General features: G+C 52.9%; 1 protein-coding gene across 1 annotated transcript; it reads right to left on the bottom strand.

Moving 5' to 3' along the window:
• Nucleotides 1–9,892: 9,892 nt before the first annotated feature.
• CACNG5 (calcium voltage-gated channel auxiliary subunit gamma 5) lies at nucleotides 9,893–17,204 on the bottom strand. The gene is made up of 5 exons (XM_047080392.1): nucleotides 17,009–17,204; nucleotides 15,484–15,570; nucleotides 13,661–13,801; nucleotides 10,456–10,601; nucleotides 9,893–10,150 (listed from the first exon to the last, which is right to left on the bottom strand). The coding sequence occupies exons 1-5, from the start codon at nucleotides 17,202–17,204 to the stop codon at nucleotides 9,893–9,895; spliced, it is 828 nt and encodes a 275-aa protein (XP_046936348.1).
• Nucleotides 17,205–17,509: the final 305 nt, after the last annotated feature.

The following is a 17,509-nucleotide window of genomic DNA, read 5'->3' as shown; positions in this document are numbered from 1 at the left end:
TTTCTGAGGCCATTGGACACAGGCATGGATGTCCTTGCCTCTGCAGGGACCCTAGCGCCTACCCTGGGCTGGGCTGTGGAATTCCAGCTGTCCGATGGCCTCTGTCATGCCCTCCCCACTGGGATTTTGGGCAACCCTTGGAGACACTGAACCTCCCGCCACCCAGTTGAGGGGGGGCCTCAAGGTCAGACTTAATTTGATTTAGAAAAACAAGGTGACATTTGTCACACTTAAGTAGTGTTGGAGTAAAATTCATTTGTGCTACACTTTTTCCTTTGCACTTCACGCAGCCAGCAGCATGGGAGCTCACACATATGGTGTTTCAGGAAACGTTCTGTTGAGCAAACGGAAATATTCCCTCCTCCTCTCCAGCTGGTGGGCTTCAGACTGTCAAGGCCTCCCTTTCCGTGTGCTTGTACTGGCTATTTGCTTCACAGTGTCCTGGGATTCAGCCTGGAAAATGGGGCCTGGAGGCCAGAGTCCACTGAGTGCTCATGGCCAGCATCTGAGGCTGACTCCCCGGCACTGTCAGGATCAGGTCATTGGGCAAGCCGGATGACGCCAGTCACACTCTCACCAGTCAGGCCAAACAGGGGCTGTGAGCCTTCCTCCAGGAGCTGTCAAGAGGAGAGAGGGCAGGGGCGCCTGGGTGGCTCAGTCAGTTAAGAGTCCGACTTTGGCTCAGGTCATGATCTCATGGTTCGTGGGTTCAAGCCCCGCGTGGGGCTCTGTGCTGACAGTTCAGAGCCTGAAGACTGCTTCGGATTCTGTGCCTCCCTCTCTTTCTGCCCCTCCCCTGCTCGCGCTCTGTCTCTGTCTCTCTCTCAAAAATAAACATTAAAAAATAATTAAATTGGGGCGCCTGGGTGGCGCAGTCAGTTAAGCGTCCGACTTCAGCCAGGTCACGATCTCGCGGTCCGTGAGTTCGAGCCCCGCGTCAGGCTCTGGGCTGATGGCTCGGAGCCTGGAGCCTGTTTCCGATTCTGTGTCTCCCTCTCTCTCTGCCCCTCCCCCGTTCATGCTCTGTCTCTCTCTGTCCCAAAAATAAATAAAAAACATTGAAAAAAAAATTAAAAAAAAAATAATTAAATTAAAAAAAAAAAAAGAGGAGAGTGCAGTGAGGGGCCAGCATGCAGGAAAACGTGGAGTTGTACATCCGTTTCCAACATTGGTTGTGTGAAATAGTAGAAAATACACATGGTGGTCTCTTCTCTGGTTCCTGGCACAGAGCTCTTAAATCCCTTGGAATTTCCCGGGTGATGGGAGAGTCTTTTGTTCTGATGAGGCAACCCTGGGTGGGCTCCTGGATAGCTTCAAGATGGGGGCTAGTCACCAGAGAGACCAAGGCATGATTAGAAGCCTGGAATTTTCAGCCCTACCCCCCCATCCTGCAAGCAGGGAAGAGGGGCTGGAAATTGGGCTAGCGATTGACCAGGCCTACATGATGAAGACTCCATAAGAATCCCGAAGGAGGAAATTTGGAGAGCATCTGGGTTGGCGAACGCACTCATGTGCCCAGAGGGTGTTACGCTGCAACTCCACAGGGCTACAAGCTCCTGTGTTCAGGACTCTTCCAGACCTCGCCTGCCCTGTGTATCCCTTCATCCACCTGCTCATCTGCATCCTTATCATAACCTTTATCATCTAATAAACTGGGAAGCGTGTTTCCCTGAGTTCTGTGAACTGCTCTAGCAAGTGACTGGATCCTTGGAGTGAAGTCATAAGAACCCCTGATTTGTAGCCAAGTTGGACGGAAGTTGGGCGTAACCTGGAGACCTTCTTGTAGTTGGCATCAGAAGTGGGGGACAGTCTCACAGGACCGAACCCTCTTAGCCTGTTGGGTCTGCGCCAACTCTGGTTAATGTCAGAGTGGAATTGAATTGTGGGACACCCAGCTTGGTGTGGGGTGTCACTGTCCTTTCACGAACCGGATTGAGAGGGCTAAATGAAGGAATGCTTGCAAAACCCCTACTACGTGCCGGACGCTCTGAATAAGAGCTTTACATGCACGCTGATGACGACGTCTGGCGATGACCCCTCTGCTGAACTCGTAGGGCCTTAGACTGACATTCACAAGAAACTGTGTCTTGATTCAAGATGGTGAATCCATTTTTCCCCGAATCTGCCACTGACCTCGTAGGACACCAACCAGCCTTGATCATTTAGGGCACTGAGAATTGCTTTGGATTTAATGTGTGGTACTCACCTGGAGCCTCTTGGGTTGGTTTAATTTTGCCTCTTGGCCATTTTGTTAAGACAAATAACCTGAGGAGGACTTTTACACTTTAAACACATAGTTGTCGTCTTTTAAAAAATAGACTCCATAGTATTTTCACACGGATTCTATTGTGTCTAATACGGGGTAGGAGGTGGATGTGTGGATGTGGGTGGACTTAATATAAAAATTGAGCCAAGTCCAGTCTGCTGAGAAGACTGTCATACATGGGCTCTTTATTGCCTGATCAGAAACCTCCAAAGCCCTCAAGCCTTGTTCTTATTACGATTGCTGAATGTGAAATGAATTATTCAAAGACCAGTGATGAAGACTGGTTTAAATTCTGTGTCGGAGCCCTGAGACTGTAAGGTCATTTCTGAGCATCTAAGGCCTACTCAGAGCCAGAAGTCCATCCCTTGGCCCTGAAAGTGGGGGCAGAGAGAATACTGGCTCCAGAATGCTGAGCACTGCTGTCCTCTTTCTCAAAGGCAGGCCCTTCCTGCATCCCGATGAGTACCAGCTCAGCAGAGAAAGGGCCCAGGAGCAGAGAGGCCGGGAATGTGCCCATGGACTTGACATCTTGCCCATGGCATAGCCTTGTCTAAAGAGGCAGGGCCTGTGTGGGTTGGGAGGGAGCAAGGAAGATGCCTGGGCCTTTAGCCTCTCTGGTTGCCCACCCAGGATCATTTCCCCTTCTTTTCCTCTACTTTGTTTGGGAAGCAGTACCCCCCGACCAGACTCAGAAGGGGCTTTATCCTCAATCTGAAGGGGGAAATCCTGGTAGATCGAAGTCAGTGGTTATCAACTCTGCTTTCACACGAGAACCACCTTGGGAGCTTAAAAAAAAAAAAAAAAAAAAAAAAGCTCATGTGCCTGGAACCCAGTCCCTAGAGCCTAGAGCATGGCACAGTCTTGACATCACCTGGAAATTGTTAGAGAAACAGTCTCAGTGCCCAGCTCAGAACAAAATCAGAATCTATACTGGAAGAACAATTGGTCAAAGCCAATCATAGTGCAGCACATTGTATTTTCCTAAGGTGGTTGCCACAACAGATTCCTTTCTCATGTCCCTCTCTTCACAAGAGGACTTTGACGCGCGTCACATCTCGAACTGACAGGATCTGCGTTCTCTCCCCTTACATTTGGGTGATCTGGTGATTAAGATGGAAAGGACACCAGATGACATCCAAGTTTACTTCAAAGAAAGGCAATACTGCCTGTCTTTTAGGATGTTCACTCTCAGACCCCAGCTGTCATGCTCCAAGGAAGACCAGGCCTTGTGAAGAGACTGTGCATGGGTGTCCCAGCAGACAGCCCTGGCTGTGGTCCCGGCCAGACAAGTGAGCAAGGAAGTTTTGAAGATGATAGTCGCTGACTCTAACCCCTTGAGAGATCCTGAGTGAGAACCACCTTGCTGAGCCCAGTCAGCCCCCCAAAGTGTCAGAAATAGTGATATGATGGCGATGAAGCTATTGAGGTTTGGGGTAACTTGTTATTTCAATAGATGACTGGAGTATGTGGTCACCCCTTCCCTTTGCCAGATGGTGGTTTATCAATGGGCACATGACCCCAGAGGTGGAGACTTCTGGGAAATTGGTCTTTCTTCCTAAGAAAGCCACAGGAGAAGAGACAGTCCTTCACTTCCTTCTGATGTTGTTGTATCTAGATAGGCCCCTTGGGATTGCTGCCAACCTGAGGATAAAGTCAATGGCGGCACCACCAAGAGATGGAAAGAACTTGGATTTTTGATGGCATCGTTGAGCCCATGAATTAGCCAGTCCTTGGACCCACACCTACTCCTGGCCTTCCTGACGTGAAGATAAGAAATACTCCTATTGTTTAAAGCAGTTTGAGTCAAACTATTACTTGCCATTGAAATGACCTATTCGTTGCAGCGCATAAGCCAGAATCTGATCTCCACCAGCTTTAAAAAGGGAGGATCTCAAGGCCAAGGTCAGTGAACAGTGGGGTATCAGATACGTCCCCCCAAAACTGCTCCTTGCTGGTGAGGAGAGAGCCAGAGGAATGGGAAAAAAAGCCTCTCCCAGGCTACGCGCAGGATGAGGGGTTGGAGCGGGGCAGGGCCGGGAAAACACGGCAAGTCAGCTAAGCTTGGGGCATAGAGATGGTGACTCCGAACCAGTGCTCAGCCCTGAGCCAGTACATCTGCTCCACTGGGCACCGCCAGGATTCCCATTTAAGTTGTCACTCAGGCTCACTCCTTCCCAGGGCAGAGAGGCCGAGGAGGCTGTCCATCTTATGGGTGGAGAAACTGAGGCCTGAAATGTGCCACTGGTTTTCCTGGAGGGGGTAGCTGGAGGCTTGAAGCCCAGCTCCGAGGTGGAAAGGCTGGGTTGGGACTCAGCAGAGGAAGCCACGGATCCTATCCCCGAGCCCTCAGCCCACTGGGATAATCGGCCAGCATCTCATCTGCCAATCAAGGCCAAGACTGAGCTCCTGATGACATTTCTAGGATGAGCTTTTCCAGGGAACTGTCAGTTCCCTCCCCTCACCCAACTCCCACCTGGAAACTTTCATCTCCTAACAGACATAGTCACATTTTGGGTACCTTTCAGCTGGGAAAGATTTTTCTTGCCCTTCTTTTGGCACGAAAGTGGTGCCTCTTGACCTCGAACCCCTTGGAGGCTCTTGACCTCCGGAGTTGGCTCACCGGGGCCTCACTTCCCATAACGCCATCCAGGGGAGCAGACGCTGGGTTGAGAAGCTCCACTGCCTCCCATTCCCATTGGCTGAGAAGGGGACAGCTGAGTTCATCTTTGAAACCTCCCTCCTCTCCCCTCCGGCTATTCTGGGGCCTGCCATTTGCATTCTATCATACACAATCTTGTTCTTCCTTGAGGTCCCCCGAGTACGTGCTCTCTTAGCTAAATTCTGCATTCTTTGGGGGTGTCATCTGGGTGCCCTTGGCAGGAGGCAGAGGCTGGGGGTCTATCATTTGAGCTTGGTTGGATTTTGCCTACAGAACTTAGTCTTTTGAGCTGGAGACAGAACCTGCAGATGACTTTATCCAACTCCCTCGTTGTAGGAATGAAAAAAGGAGGTCCCCAGGCTGCTGACAATACACAGAGCAGGGGCAGTGCCCTGCAGGGAACTCAGGTCCGTTGCCACCCTGGAACCAGCAGAGCAGAAGCCTCGCTGGATGCAAACACCCAAGGGCGGGCGACCCGGGTGGAAAAGTCTGGCTCAGAAGCAGACGGGGAGATCGGCCTTTAGTACACATGAGGAAGCCGAGGCAGGCCCCGGGAGGGTGTGACCTGTCCAAGGTCACTAGGATCCCAGTGCAGTTGTAGGTGGGAATCCAGCAAACAGAATTCTTCCAGAAGGAAGGGCCTGAGGCCCCAGCGCCCATCCTGGGTCCTGGGGAGGGGGGGGCTTTGGCCCAGCTACGGCTCACCACCTTCCATCCCCTTGGGGAGAGTCAGGTCTGCACCGCGGCGGCCTCTGAGACTCGGTGCCATGGCTGACTTCACACGTGCAGTGCAGGCTGGGCCCTGGCCCATCTGGCACGTTCGGTGGAATCCACTCATTCACCTGTTCCCACTCACGGAGTGTTCGTGTTCCAGAGGCTGAGAAACTTCTCGAGGGTTGTGTTAGCATGGGAGCGTGTATTCACTGAGTGTAGGATACCAGCCAACACTGGGGGAGCTGCAAACGGGCTCCACGCACCCGTCAGGGAGATGGCCTCGGCTGGAGGGACAGCCTGCGAAAGCACAGAGCCCTGGGCGTGGCCGTACACGTGCGTGCATGGGTGAGCAGAGACGCGCCGACTCCCCCTACTCCTGTATCTCACACCTACCCTGCAATTCTTCTTTTTAAAGTTTATACATTTGCTTTGAGAGAGGGTGGGGAAGGGGCAGAAAGAGAGGGAGAGAAGCCCAAGCAGGCGCTCACCGTCAGAGTACAGCTCAACGAGGAGCGCAATCCCACGAACCGCGAGATCATGACCTGAGCCGGGATCAAGAGTCGGATGCTCAACTGACTGAGCCACGCAGGCGCCCCCCCTACCCTGCAATGCTGAAGATGGAATACCATTTCCCCGGATCTCATCTGCCCTTTATCCATCTGTGATGGTTCATTTAATGTGTCAACTTGGCTGGGCCACGGTGCCCAGATCATTCTGGCAGTTTCTGTGAAGGTGTGTTTCAGATGAGATTGCCATTTATGGCAGTGGACTTTGAGTAACACGGATTCTTTCTTAGAATGTGCTGGGCCTCGTCCAATCAGGTGACGGCCTGAAGAGAATAAAGACTGACCTACCCCAAGCAAGAAGAAAATCTACCAGCAGATGGCCTTCAGACTCACACTGCAACTCTTCCCTGAGTCTGCAGCCTGCTGGCCTCCCCCATCTGATTTTGGTGATTTTGGACTTGCCAAGCCTCCACCACCATGGGAACCAATTCCTTAAAATAAATCTCTAGGTGCATCCTATCAGTTCCGTTTCTCTGGAGAACCCCAATACACCACTTTTATGTGGGGAGAAAGGAGTTACCCAAACATTAAGGAAGGGCCCCCCCCGACACATCACTGAGAAGCTGGGGGCACTTGGGGATTTGCCCCCAAATGCCTCCCCATCAACTCAGTCCACAGTCCTAATAACACCCCATTCCTCTGAAGGCCATCTGGTGGGACAGAGGGTGTCGCGGAGTCCCCCCCCCCCCCAGGGCAAGGAGGAGGCTGGTGAGTTCCATGTGGGAGGGAGCCAGCAGTGGAATTATTCCTGCCCAACCACTGGTGACCCTGAGTGCTTTTTCTCCCCAATTTATCAGACTTCAGTTCATTACCCTCCCTCTTCAAGTGTTGGAGGGGGAGCAAAAAAAAATCTCATCAATGTGTTTTTTTGAGTTCTTGAGGAAACAAGAGATCAGCAAGGGCATTGGGAAAGGAGCCAGATTATGATTTCTGAGTTGAGATTACACAGTTTAATATTTGATTGTGGGGAGGCTGCAAACAGACCCCCAGTTCTGAGATTCGTGTGTGGACGGAAAGGAAGCCATAATGGTTCCACAATGATCGATAACCTTCCCCCCTCCCGCATGAAGGAGGACGATGACCCAGAACCTGTTCGTAAGAGGAGCAGAAGCTGTATGTTCCCAAGGTAAGAGCTTCTTGGCTTAGCAAGTCCAGCAGCCAGGCCAATAAAGGCCCATCCTAATGACGTCAGTCAACAATCAGCTCGTGTTTAGGCGTGGATTCTATTTTTTCCAGGTGCACAAAAACAAGCTCAGTACAGTGACAGAGAAAGGGAAATGAGGGACAGGAAAGTGCATCTTAGGAGGGTAATCACATTGACAAAAACCGGAGAAGAGCACATCTAAACAAGCGGTCCAGTTCGGAAATGCTACCTACTGGTCTGCGCGTACACTGACCGATGCCTCTGCTGCGGAGAAGAATGTGGTTTCCGTTTTATTCTGTAAACAGTAACCAGAGTGTGATGGTCATTTGCAAGGTGCCAATGGACTGGAAAGTTGGGTTGGGTCTATAGTTGCTATCAGTTTCAAGGCAAGGATTGAAAAGTCACGTACGATGGCATTCTGGAGCTTTCTACACGAGGCTGAATCAATGGAGTTGGGGGAGGGTGTGTGCGAAGCGGGGGGCTTGAAAATAATTTCGGCCAAGCCCCTCAGAGCAGACGGGCTTGCCCAAGGATCCGTGCTGAGTGAGTGGCTGAGCTGGGACCAGAATCGCCTTCTCTGATCTTCTCTACTGTGCTGTGAAGCAGGTGTTATAATCCAGCTACGAAGCAACTTGCCCGTACCTGTTCAGTTGTGTGGCCCCCAAAGTAGTGTGTTGAGGCCCTCACCTCCAGAACCTCAGAATATGACTGTATTTGGAGACAGGGCCTTTACACGGTGATGAAGGTAAAACCGGGCTCTCTCGGGACGGGCTCTAATTCAATCTGACTGGCATCCTTATACGAGGGAATTTGGACGCCAGGGGTGGGCACACAAGCAGAAGAAAGACCCTGTGAGGACACATCCAGAAGATGGCCATCTGCAAGCCAGGGAGACAAAGCGAATCTGCTGACGCCTTGATCTCTGACCTCTGGTCTCCAGGGCTGTGAGAAAATAACGGTCTGTGTTTTGAGCCATTGGGTCTGCGGTGTTTTGTTACGGCAGTTCTAGAAAACAAATAGACTGTCCTTTCCAAGTCCGTACCCACAGATGTGTGGTTTTTGGTACAGCTTTCCAGGGCCCACGTGTTGCCCGCGGCGGCCCTGCGAACCTGGAACCCAATGCTATCTTAAAGAGAGCAAGAGAAAGACCGAAAAGCTGGCAATGCAAAAAAAAAACACATGGCAGAGAGCCTGGCTTTGTTTCGCTACTCACAATCTCAAAACCAGAACTGCACACACTGAGAAGATGCCTGGAGAACTGGGGTCACATCCTGCGGCGGCCCTTCTATCGATTTCCCCACCCGCCCCGCTGCATTTCATGGAGAGGGCCTGGTACCTCCCAGCCCAGCTTTGCTACTAGGGAAACGGGCATCACCATGCCTCATCTGGAACCATCTAGTTGCCGACATAGGCCCCAAGTCCAGGAAGCAGATGCTGCCCTGTGTTAGGATTAAAGGGCAACCCCCAAATGTTCACAGAGAGCGGCTGGATCCTTCCAAGTCTGGCTTGCTTAGACTCAAAATGCACCAGGTGTTGGCAGATCCAGCTCCAAATCCCAGGCAGCCTCTTTGAAAGCTGCCTTCTACTTAGGTGGTATCGACGTGTGTCTGTAGGATTCTATTTTAGGGCCTTGGACAGGAAATACTGCCCATTTGAGCAGGGGCAGTATCCCCAGGGCCTGAAACAGTGCCTGATGGTACTAACTCGGACCAGCCAAAGTCTGAAATTCTCCTTGTCAGAGTCACTTCTTGGGTTAAGGCATTAAAGACCCCTGTTAAAAACGGTATAGGGGCCATACATATTAAGACATCATCAGCCATTAACACCTCTTTGTGACTTTCTCAGAGTAGCCTCAGAATCCCCCCCCACCCCCCCACTTAGCCCGGTAGGGACCAAGGCTGGGGCAGCCGAGTCCTGGTGGGAAGAGAGGACAGAAGATTCACAGCCTATGGGGTGGAGGGGGGGCGGGGAGGACAGGACGGCGTGTCGCGCGGACCGATGTGGGTAACGAAAACGGATAAGGGATTTCACGAGGAACACTGCTTGGCAATTCTGAACCAGCCAGACCTCCGTATGAGATTCACCTTTCGCCCTGATGTTCCAGAACACGAACACGGGGGCCAGGCTAGTTGGCAGGCACGCAGGTCCGGCTGGGTCTGTGTAAGGAACTCGGCATCTCAGAGCTGGCCTGAGGGCCATGGAGGAAGGTGTGTGGGGACAGATAACACAGCTGGAACAGCCACGTCTCCCAAGGAAGGGGAGAACCGCAGGAGTGACTGGCACCCGAGAGGCGGGGCCACGCCCACACCCTCAGCCGATCAGCTTGTCCGCTGGCTCCAGACTCCTGACCCCACGCTGGGGGCAGCCAGAGCCGCTCTTGGGGAAGCTGGGAGACGACACGGGTCAAGGGACAAGGGACAAGAGCGAAGCGTGGTGGGGACAGCCTGGGCCTGTCAACCAAGGGCCTGGGGCTCACAGACCATCAGGGGAGCATGGGAAGGGCCGTCTGGTTGTCCACAGTCCAGGGAGGAAGGTGGTGAGGCTCAGCAGGGGGAGGATGACATCTGGTCATAGTCGGGGCACTTGAGCAAGGCTGGGTAGTTGCTGTTCATCTGCAGGGAGGCGTCACTGGAGATGTCAGACGGGCTGCGGCCCCGGACCCAGGCGTCCGGGTGCAGGAACTGGCCTGAGTAATCGGAGCAGTTGCTCAGACGGGGACGGTAGAAGCCGGGGTGAGGCCTGTACATGTCCTCGGCGGTGTACCTCTTCATGAACAGGTACACGGACATCACCCCAGCGCTCTACAGTGAGGAGAGAGCAGAGGAGGGCTCACTGCCGGGGGGCCTGGCCTTGCTCCCCAGCTGGGCCTGCACAGGACACAGCCACCAGAGCAGCTGGAGCCGGGAGGGACGTGCATGCGGGCACAGAGCAGGGATGTCCTGGAGGAGCGGGCGGGGGTGAAGAGGGTGATACATTCCGGGGAGGAGGAAGGGCAGCGAGTGCGTCCCCCCCACCCCAGCCGCAGCGAGTGCATCTCCCCACCCCCCACCCCCCAGTTAAGTGTCTTCCTGCCCCGCCCCCACCCAGCCTGCTGGGGGAAGGTTACCTCTGTCAACAGGAAGGAGATGGCAGCGAAGGCAAACGACCACCCATACTTGTAGTTGAAATAGGTCTCCGTGTCCCTGGTCCTGTTGAGCATCTCATCGTTGATGCTGGAGATGTAGAGCACCAGGCCCACCACCAGAGAGAGGCCTGGGGCAAGGGCAAGGGGGTGCTCAGGGAAGAAGCCCGGGGAGTTTGCTGATGGGGCACCCACCTCCCCTTGGGGTTCAGGAAGGAGGCTGTGGGCCTTGTGGTAACAATGGTCTCCTTCTGGACTAGAACGAGAGTAGGAGCTCTCCTCCTAAGGACCTTGTTTAGACCATTACCTTCTAGAAAGTAGATAGTTGCTAAGAAAGCTCCCCATCCAGCCACCTTCTGGGCCAGGGAAGCCCCGTGGGTCTCAACCCACCTGCCCACTACGATGACCTGTCAGACGTACTTGCCTGAGCCCCATCCCTGAACATTCTGAGTCACTTGGCCTGGGCTGGGCCCCTGGCACTGTGCTCTCTTAAAGATAATGTGAAGTAAGGGTGCAGACCACTGAACTAGCACGTGGCTTTTGCTAAACTGAGGAATGAGATGGGCTCCCTTGGTAGAGGCGGCCAGGGCGTCCAATCCCCATCTCCAGCAGGGGGTGGTGACCTCCTTGTGGAGACCAAGTGGCCCGTGGTCTTCACAGCCCAGCTGACCGTGGGTGCGGCATATTGAGATTGTAAGGCAGGAGAGGTTAAGCCAGAGTTTGTCCAGATTCTGGCAAGCGTTAAATCAAGAGGCCAGTGGGGCCCCAACTCCTGTGCCCTGGTGCAAGTGACTGCCTCAGGCATTCAATTAGTTACTGTAACTGAATCAAGACATAATTAATTACTCTGTTTTGAGCTGTTCGGGCTTAATTCCACTCACATGATTAAACTAGGGCATCTTGTAGGGGAACATTAAAGGAAAATAGGTGTGATTCAAGCCTTCCTTGGTGCTTAACTCACATTGGAATCATTGCTGGCCAAGGGAATCCTCGTTACTGTTAGCATGAAAACAACTTCAGGTGGCCCAGTTCACTCTGAGATTTCTGATCCCGTTGCCTGCTTCTGAAAAACTTCAGGTGCCTTGAAGCTACTGTATAGCCTTGACTATTTGAAGTTCATAGAAAGGTAAAGGAAAAGTTTAACCCCTGAGTCTGTACCTCTTAGACTAGGTAGAAATATCACCATGCAGAGGGCAGGCCTAGGACACTGCAGGTGCTCAATAAATACGTGTTGGATTGATGGATGGAAAGGTGGATGAATGGATTAATAGATGGAAGAATGGATGGAAGATGGATGGGTCAGTTGAAAAAAAGATGGACAGATGAATGGAAGAAAGGATGGAGGGAGAAAAAAAAGGGAGAGGAAGGAAGGAAGGGAGGGAGGGGAAGGGAAGAGAAGAAAGGAGGGGAGGGAGGGAAGGAAAGGAGGGAGGAAGAAAGGAGAAAAGGAAGGAAGGAAGGAGGGAAGGAAGGAAGGAGGGAAGCAAGGAAAGAAGGAAGGAAGGAGAAACGGAAGGAAGGAGGGAGGGAAGGAAGGAGAAAAGAAAGGAAGGAGGGAGGGAAGGAAGGAGAAAAGAAAGGAAGGAGGGAAGGAAGGAAGGAGAAAAGGAAGGAGGGAGGGAGGGAAGGAAGGAAGGAGAAAAGAAAGGAAGCAAAGAGGGAGGGAAGGAAGGAGAAAAGAAAGGAGGGAATGAAGGAAGGAGGGAAGGAAGGAGAAAAGGATGGACGGACCCTCTAGCCTTTGGGATGCCTCCTCCCAGATGTTACACGGACACCTCAAACTCAGCATTTCCCACACTAAATTCACGAGCTGGGCCCAAATCTGCTTCTTCTCCCATGGTCCCTAGATCAACGATGTGGCACGTCATCCACCCACTGCCCAAGCAAGAACTTGGCATCACCGTTGACTCTTCCCTTGAAAACCTAGTCCTTGTCTTGTTGAGTTTACCTTCCAAATGTCACCTGAATGCTTTCACTCCCTCTTCTCTCCTCTCCTTAGTTTGGGCCACCGTCACCTCTCTCCTGTGCCACCGAAATAACCTCTCACCTGCTCTCCCTGCCCCTGTCTTGCATCCCCCTCTCCCTTCATTCCCCAGGTGGTCATTCCCAAATCCCCAAATATGATCATATCATCCCTCAGCTCAACATCCTTCTGAAGTTTCTCACAACGTCCAAAATCTGTAAGGCGACCTCACATCCCATCTCTCCTCCCACCACATTGCACCTTACCCCCCCACCCCCCCGCTCCATCCTCTCTCTTTCCTCCAGGCTCCCTTTCCATCCCCACCCCCAACCTCACTCTTTTACCTAATTCCTACTTATCCTTCAGCTCACCTTCTCCTGGTCGTCTTCCCTGATCAACCCTTGGTCTGAGTTTCAGCCACTGCTCTCGGCCCCATAGCAGTGCTGGCTGACTGCTATCATAGTCCTTTTTCTGCTGTGTTCAAGTTCACTGTCTACTTGTTTATATCTCCCACAATGCTGACCTTTTTGGAGGCAATGATGCCAACACCAGAATAAAGTCTGGTAGATATCATGAATGAAGGAAAGAAAGAAAGAAAGAAAGAAAGAAAGAAAGAAAGAAAGAAAGAAAGAAAGAAAAGAAAAGAAAGAAAAGAAAAGGAAAAAAGAAAGAAAGAAAGAAAGAAAGAAAGAAAGAAAGAAAGAAAAGAAAAAAAGAAAGAAAGAAAGAAAGAAAGAAAGACAGACAACCCGGTGTCAATCCAAAAAGATAGATCCATATTTAAGGGACCTGGGCATGGGGTGTGACTGGAAAGTGAAGGGGACAGTAGGAGTCTCCTGTAGGACAGCTCAGGGCTGGGAGTGAAGGGGCCAGTATTCCAAAGGCAGGTTGCATTTTCTTGCAAAATCAGGAAGAAATACCCCCTTCAAAAATAAGTATGCTCGTGGAACTAAGAAACAAGAGGTGGTAACAGTGAGGCGTGAGGAGACAGCCCAGGCTTGTAATCCCCACTCTGCCCCAGGTGAGCCTGTTAGGTCTCTCCTCTCGCAGGGTCATGGATGGACGTGAGGTCATCAGCGGTGTCCCTCACTGTGACTCAGTTCTTCCTGGGGCACTAACTCAGTGGCTCCAGGGCCAGGGGTTGACCCACAGCTGTGATCAGTACTTCCCAGAGCAGAGCCATTGATCAAGAGTCCAGAGTGCACGAAAGAAAACAGCACGTCTTACCTGAGAGAATAAAAAAGATGCCGGAGACAAAGGCCAGTATAGTCCTATGGGGACGGATGTGTCCGATGTTGCTCAGGATAAACCCAATGAACATGAAGAAGAGGCTGACCAGAGGGAATGGTGTGGCCGAACGAATCATTTCTAATCGAGGGGACAAGAGGATACTGTCAGCTTCCCACGGCCTTACTTCCTGCTCACCCACCCAGTTCAAGTGTTCCTGGAAGTGTTTGCCAACCGGTCCCTGAAGTCTTCTGGCTTGCCCAGTTCTCTGGGCTCCATACCCTCCTTGGGGGGCCTGGGGACCTCCCAGTGCTGGCAGGGCTTCTATCCCTGAGGCAGGGCTGGGAGGTCCGATTTCAAGGGCCAACATGTTTCTGTCTTTTCTCCCAGCACAAACTACTAGGCATCCAATATGGCAGCTGTGGAAGGGCCTGGTCACCCTTCTCCCTTCCTCTCCTGGGGGTATTCTCCACGGGCAAAAGCATCTATCTCTGAGTGGTGCAGGAGACAGTTCCTGGCCTTGGTTTTCTTCAATTTTGGGAATGGTCTGCATGTTAAATGTATCTGATCTTTGTCCTTGGTTCCTGAGAGATGACGTCTATATCCTTGGAATTTCCCAAGTGATAAGAGTGTCTTTGATATTCATAGTGGGCTCCCTGACTCAGGATGGGGGCTGGAAAGACCAACCATGGGATTAGAAGTTTAGGGGTTTTGAGCCATGTGATACAGGCCCGACTCTGGGAAGAGGACGGGGAGATTGTGTTCAGTCATGTGGTTGATAGCTCACTCAACCTGCCTCTGTAATGCAGCCCAGTAAAAACTGGGCCCCAAAGCCTGGTTGTGTTTCCAGGTTAGTGGACACATCCATGTGCCAGGATGGTGATGCGTCCTGATCCCGTGGGGAGAAGACATGGAGACTCGGCATTCAGTACCCTCCCAGATCTCACCCTACGTGCCTCTTTATTTGGTTGATCTTGATCTGTATCCTTTATAATAAAACTGTGATAAGTATTGCACTTTCCTGAATTCTACAAGTGGTTCTAGCAATTTTTTGAACCTGAGGGGGTCACAGGAACCCCTGACTTGTAGCCAGCTTGTCAGAAGTGTTGGTGGCCTTGGGGACTTCCAAACTTCCAGCTGGTGTGTGAAGTGAGGGCAGTCCGGTTGGGGGCTGAGAACTTAGACTGTGACTTTGTGCTAACTTGGAGTGATTAGTATCAGAATTGTATCGCAAGTTCATACTGGTGGAGGCGGGTGGTTCAGAATCAGCCCGGGTGAGGCAAAGGCCATGAAGTCAACCTTGGGGGCCAGAGAATTTGCATTAGCTCCCCGAGTGCTATAGCTTGAATGCTTAGGGTGGGACCCTCATGACTGGGATCAATGCCCTTATAAAAGAGACCCCACAGAGCTCCCTCTCCCCTTTATCTGCGTGAGAACACAGCAAGAAGGCGCCGGCTGTAGCAGGGAGGGGGCCCTCACCAGGACGTGACCGTGCCGGCACCTTGATCTTGGACTTCCGGACTCTAGGACTGAAAGAAATTTCTGTTGTTGATAAACTACCTGGTCTGTGGCATTTTGCTCCAGCAGCCCGCACGGGCTAAGACACGAGGCAGAACGCCCTCTCCCTTGCCTGGGTCACAAGACCGTCATCGCCACTGGAAGAATAATTGGCAGAGTGAGCTCTGGTGAGCTCAGGCCAGCACCACCGGCTGAGTCAAAGGGCGTTAGCTCTTGCAAAACAGCCTGGTCGCCCCGACTGTTCCCTTCGCCCTGCTCTGCTCTGGGAAGCCAGTGACCCAGGTCAGAAAGTCTGAGGCACCTACTTAAAACATTGACGGTGGACTCTGATGTCAGCTGGGTGTTCATGGGCATCACATACTCTATGGTGAAGCAGCGGCCCCGCTCCTCACCTGTGAAGACAAGAATCATTGACGTTTCCAGGTGATTCTTGAAACGTGGACGGGAAGTTAGTACATTCAAATGGGGTTCCCAGCTGCTTCTGGGGGCTTTGACCCACAGTGTATTTGCACCCGGGCTGGATCTAACCCCAGGGCGTCCCGTCCCTGGCTGGTGACCCACATCTTTCCTGCAGACATCACATCCCGACATCACATGCTTCCTACAGAAGCGCCACTGTGAAGACGGACCCACGCATCAAGAGTCACATGGGAGGCAGACCGCCCTGCAAACCGGAGGTTGAATAACACATCTGGCGGCCGTCTCGTTGCTCTGGGGCAGGCTCGGCCGACGATGGTGCATGGCTGGCTTAGACTCCCCAGGGTGGGTGTCATGGAACAGAGCCCGGAAAGCCTTGTCAATCATTTTGGAAGCCAAATACTAGGGACTTCAAACGCTGCTTCACGTTTACATGTGACCATGTGATCGATGCCACATAGTCTAGGGCAGTGGGAGGTGAGGTCAATGTCAGGTGCCATTCCCAAAGCAGACACAAGTCACCAGGAGGCCAGGCTTCGGGGTGCTCTCCCTGCTGAATACCGGTGGGCACCAATCACCACCCCCATCCTCCAAAACCCTGTTTATTATAAAGGGACCACATGCTCCCTCTGCCCAGTGTGCACGTAGGTGACAGGGCCCTTCAAGAAATGCTCAGTGATCACACTGTGGCAGTTCCAGCCAGCTCAGGCTCGTGGCCAGTCACGGAGTATGGAGATGCTCCTTCTGTGCAGGTGGCTCTGGGCCATGATAAAGGGATAAAGGCCAAGTGCTGGGAACGGCAACTCAAGGGTTCCAGAGAAGTCCCAGCAAACTGGAGGGAGGCCCAGATAGGCGGGATCCGAGCCTACACCATCTTGCAGATTTGGAAGGACCCGCATCTGTGTTTTCTCTTTCCCACTTCATGGGGTTGGAAGAGGAAAACCGCTAAGTAGTTCCCATTCTGTAAACTAGCGGATATATGTGACGCTGAGTCACGGAGACTCACTTCGCCTCCCCGGATCTTCACGTAAGGTTGGAAAAGTAAGTCCTGCCTTGGAGTGTTGTGGGGAGGCCCTGAGATGGAGAAGTCCCTGAACAGTTCCAGACCCGCGTGAGGCCACCTCGTCCAGCCTGCGAGGTGCAGTTCGGGGAAGGCGTGGTTACAGTCATCTTTCAGGTGAGGACACGCAGGTCCCGGGGGATGACATCGTGACTCAGGGCTTGAGTTTGGAACGGGCCCTGGTCACTGCAGGGAGCGCCACCCAGAGTTGACGAGGACCGTCCCTGGTGAACCGCCCCCCGTCCAGCAGGGGCATCTCCTCCTCGCGGGAAGCCCCTCGGGCAGGTTTTCCAAGGGGGCACAAGCCGCCCCTCTCTCTGGGGCCAGGCTGTCCCAACCTGGGGTGCCCTTACCTGCGAGGAAGCAGACACGCCACAGGCCGGAGTGCAGGGACATCTTGATCTCCATGCTCTGGTTCTGGGGCAGGACCACGCCCTCCTCCAGGTACAGCCAGTAGTCAGTGCTGACCGCAATGCCCAGGAGACCCAGGCCACAGACAGCAAAGACGCTGCTCAGCAGGGTCAGGGCCTTCCTCCCGCAGCCACTCATCTTCACCAGAGGTCACTGGGCGGCCTGTGGCCAAGGTCCCGCCAGCAGGAGGTGCGCTCTGGAGGCAGAGAGAGGGTGGGCCGGTGGTAGCCACATGGCTCTGAGCAGGCCAGGACGAGGGGTCTTCGGGAGGGAACTAAAGTCAACCCTATACGAAAAGGCACAGAGGCGCCTGGGTGGCTCAGTCAGGTGGGCATCCGACGTCGGCTCAGGTCATGATCTCACGGCTCACGAGTTCGAGCCCCGCATCGGGCTCTGTGCCGACAGCCCAGAGCCTGGAGCCTGCTTCGGATTCTGTGTCTCCC

This window comes from Lynx rufus, unplaced genomic scaffold (assembly GCF_022079265.1).
Source record: "Lynx rufus isolate CCGP_SWC_20201006 ecotype Redwood Valley unplaced genomic scaffold, mLynRuf1.p SCAF_18, whole genome shotgun sequence".
NCBI lineage: Eukaryota > Metazoa > Chordata > Mammalia > Carnivora > Felidae > Lynx > Lynx rufus.
The sequence above is the reverse complement of the archived record's forward strand: the minus strand, read 5'-3'. Positions and strand labels throughout refer to the sequence as shown.